The following is a 3,577-nucleotide window of genomic DNA, read 5'->3' on the forward strand; positions in this document are numbered from 1 at the left end:
CTATATCGATATATAGTATATATATAACATATATTAATTGAGCTAGAATACTCTTAAAAGCACCAACCCATTGGTGCTTTTTGGAGTTCAGCATTGATCTACTCAATTTTATTACTACATAACCTTTGGATCAAACCACTATTACATCCTACCACCACACTACCTACCATCCATATCAACTTTGACATCTCTCCATCCAATAGCTAAAAATTCACAACGCACTATCCTCTTGGTGCTTTTGAGAGTATTCTAGGCTCAACAAATCTTATATTAGAGAGCCGCTCTAATGCATTCCGAGTACAGAGGCCCGTCCCTTGTAAGTTATTTTCGAATGATGGGACATCCATTCAGTAAATTCGGTTCCGTTAACACTGATCTATGCTATTAGAAACTATCTACGAAACCAAATTTTATAATTTTTTGACTTATCGTTTGCTAGTTACGAGTTAGTCTCAAAACTGAAAAGGACTGAAAATAAAAATCTATAAAACAATAGTGGATAAAAGACTCAATATTTAAATCGGAAGTATTATTGCTGCCTTATTAAGTAGAATTTTCAATTAAGTTATCATGTATGGGATGGAACTTCTACACGTTTGAACTTAAAACGGTGCACATCGCCGGTGATAATATAGTCGATTTTTTGACTCTTATGATTCGCTTGGTAAAGATGTCGAAAATTTGAATTTAGATTCACTAGATAATTCATGACAGTAGATTATGCCTAACGCGCCGATCGTCGAATCGGATTCATATCTCCGAAGAGTACAACTTACAAGAAGACGAAAGCCTCCGTACTTTCGAAAGCACGGGAAGAACCTACTCTATCCAGTATATATATATATATAGTATATATATACATAGATATACAGAGTTGATCTAAGAATAGCTTTTCCAAGTATCATCCCACTGTTGCTCATCACTTTTTAGCCATTAGATCGTACTCTTTTGATTATTAACTCTGTCCTTGGATCAAACTACTATTCCACCTACCACAACCTACCACCACCTCATCCCCATCATCTCAACCTCCACATCCATTCCATCCAAGGGGCTAAAAACAACAGCAAGTAAGCTATTTGGGTGACTTCATCTGTAAAAGTATTCCTAGCCCTACTACTATATATATATGATATTATGGGCTATATAATATATAATATGTATATATATTATATATAGCATATATAGAGGTATATAACATATTACTATAATACATATATATATATCATAATATTATTATATATACATATATATAATAATATATATAGTAGTAGTATATATATATACTACATATATATACATGTTATAACTATATACACTAGGCCAAACGAAGTCAAAAAATCCCCTGACATTTAAAAACCTACACTTTGCCCCCCTGTAAAATGAAAATTGTGCACTTCACCCCCTACCGTTAGGGTTCCGTTATAAAATAATTTTTTATGCCGAAAATACCCCTCCGCCATTGCTGCCGCCGCCTCCCCGCCCCGCATTATGCTCCCATGACCGTAATTCGCAGTGCCGGAGGCGGGCACGTCGCTCCACGCTACGGGCCTCAGCGGCACCGCGCCGGGTTTCGCCGGGCCTCAGCGGCGCCGCGTCGTGCCGTGCTCGTCGTGGAGGCCGCGGTGGGGATGATCGGGACGAAGCCCGTGCGGCGGTGCCCGGGTTTGGAAGCGTCGGCGCCGGCGGAGTTGTGAGCGGCCTTCCTGCTCGACCGGAAGAAAAACTCGCCGAAGTGAGTTTGGCGCCCTGCGAGGCCGGCGGAGGAGAGTGAGGAGAGAAGATGGGGAAGAAGACAACAATGGCGAGGAGCAAAATGGTCATTTTACACACCGTAACCCCCTTGTGAACATTTTTTATTTTACAGGGGGTGAAGTGTAGGTTTCTAAATGTCAGGGAGGAAAAGTAAAAAAGCGAATTATTATAAGGAGGTTTTCTGTAATTTAGCCTATATAATATGTAAAATTTCATATAATTGTACCCATGGACGCGGCTGATTTCCGCGTGACCCGACACATTAACGCCTATTTATTCACCCCGCAACCACCCACTACCCCCAAAAACCAAAGAAACCAGCACAACAACCCCTTTCTCTCTCCCTCTGTATTCATCTATCTAGACTAGAATAGATCTCTTCGATCTGAACCATGAAAACCCCAATCCACTCCTCTCCTCGGTCGGCAACGCTGCTGCTGCTGCTTCTCGCTCTTCTTCTCCTTCTGACTGCAGCAGTTCACGCTGAGCACGAGCCGAAGGTGGGGGGGCTGACGAAGATAAAGCACGTGGGGTCGAACAAGGAGGTGCAGGAGCTCGGGCGGTTCTCCGTGGGGGAGTACAACAACCGCCTGCGCGGCCGCGACGCCAAGCCGCTGGCGTTCGTGAAGGTGGTGGAGGGGCAGCAGCAGGTCGTCGAGGGCATGCAGTACTACCTCAAGATCGCCGTCGCCGCCCCCGACGGCTCCCACAAGATCTACAATGCCGTCGTCTGGGACAGGCCCTGGCTCAAATCTCGCCAGCTCATGTCCTTCACTCCCTCTACTAAGTAAAAAAGTAAAAAAAAATATATATCAACCGTAAACTACTTTTTTATTATATGTATGCATGTATGTGCTTTGCTTAATCTGTATGGTGTGTATTTCTACTGCTAAAGAGAGTGTGACGAGTAAGAATAATAATGATAATAATTTGTATGGTGTGTTTCTTGTGAAATAATAGTTTTTTTTTTAATATATATATATATATATATATATATATATATATCAAGATAACAAAGAATCCCAAAAAAAAAATAAATAAATAAATAAATAAATAAATGTAGAAGAGGCCCTCTCTGTGTAATCTCGAGAGATCAAGAAGTTTCTGGGGAATCCCGTCGATTTCCCCCAATCAGAGCCCGACAATTTTGCCTAAAAAACTGCACGGAATCCTATGGGTCTACAGGAAACGCTTTTTCCGAGAGAAATGCCAATGCTTTATTTGTTTGTTTGTAATAAGTGTGCTTAAGCTGAAAATTTATTATTACAATAAAGTTAAAGGTGAAAAGAAAAAATTACTATAGTTGTTCGCTTGATTGTCTGATAAAAAATAAATGTCTTGAAAACTACAATTATTTTCTTAATCTATTTTACTAAAAAAGTTTACACTAAGATAAGGACAAGGAGAAAAGTTATTTTCAATTAATTATTATTAATTTTTTTCATAATTAGCTTCCGTACGATTGGAAGTGAAGTCAATTCCACATTTTAGAAAAGTTTGGGTTACATGCGAAATTGATCTTCTGGCGAATTAAACAACGGAAGTGGGCTTTCAAACCAAGTTTGCTCTCATCTACTTTGAGTACAACAAGCATGCCCTATGTTTTGCAGGATTATAGCCTTTATTCCAAAATTGTAATTCTATTATCTAATATTAAAATTATTTCGAGTTTAGTAATTAAAAAAAGAGTAATAAAATTAGCGAAGTTAAGAAATAGGGAGTCTTGAATGATAAAGTTGTAAGGTTACAACCGAAAAGTGATTGTAGGGTAAATTGTTATGAATTTCATCCAATTCATATTTGGGATTTCAGGACCAAAAAA

General features: G+C 39.3%; 1 protein-coding gene across 1 annotated transcript; it reads left to right on the forward strand.

The window, feature by feature from the left end:
• LOC109723236 (cysteine proteinase inhibitor 10-like) lies at positions 2,069-2,695 on the forward strand. Its single transcript, XM_020251541.1, has one exon. The coding sequence runs from the start codon at positions 2,148-2,150 to the stop codon at positions 2,544-2,546; it is 399 nt and encodes a 132-aa protein (XP_020107130.1). The 5' UTR covers positions 2,069-2,147; the 3' UTR covers positions 2,547-2,695.

This window comes from Ananas comosus, linkage group 17 (genome assembly GCF_001540865.1).
Source record: "Ananas comosus cultivar F153 linkage group 17, ASM154086v1, whole genome shotgun sequence".
Taxonomy (NCBI): Eukaryota; Viridiplantae; Streptophyta; class Magnoliopsida; order Poales; family Bromeliaceae; genus Ananas; species Ananas comosus.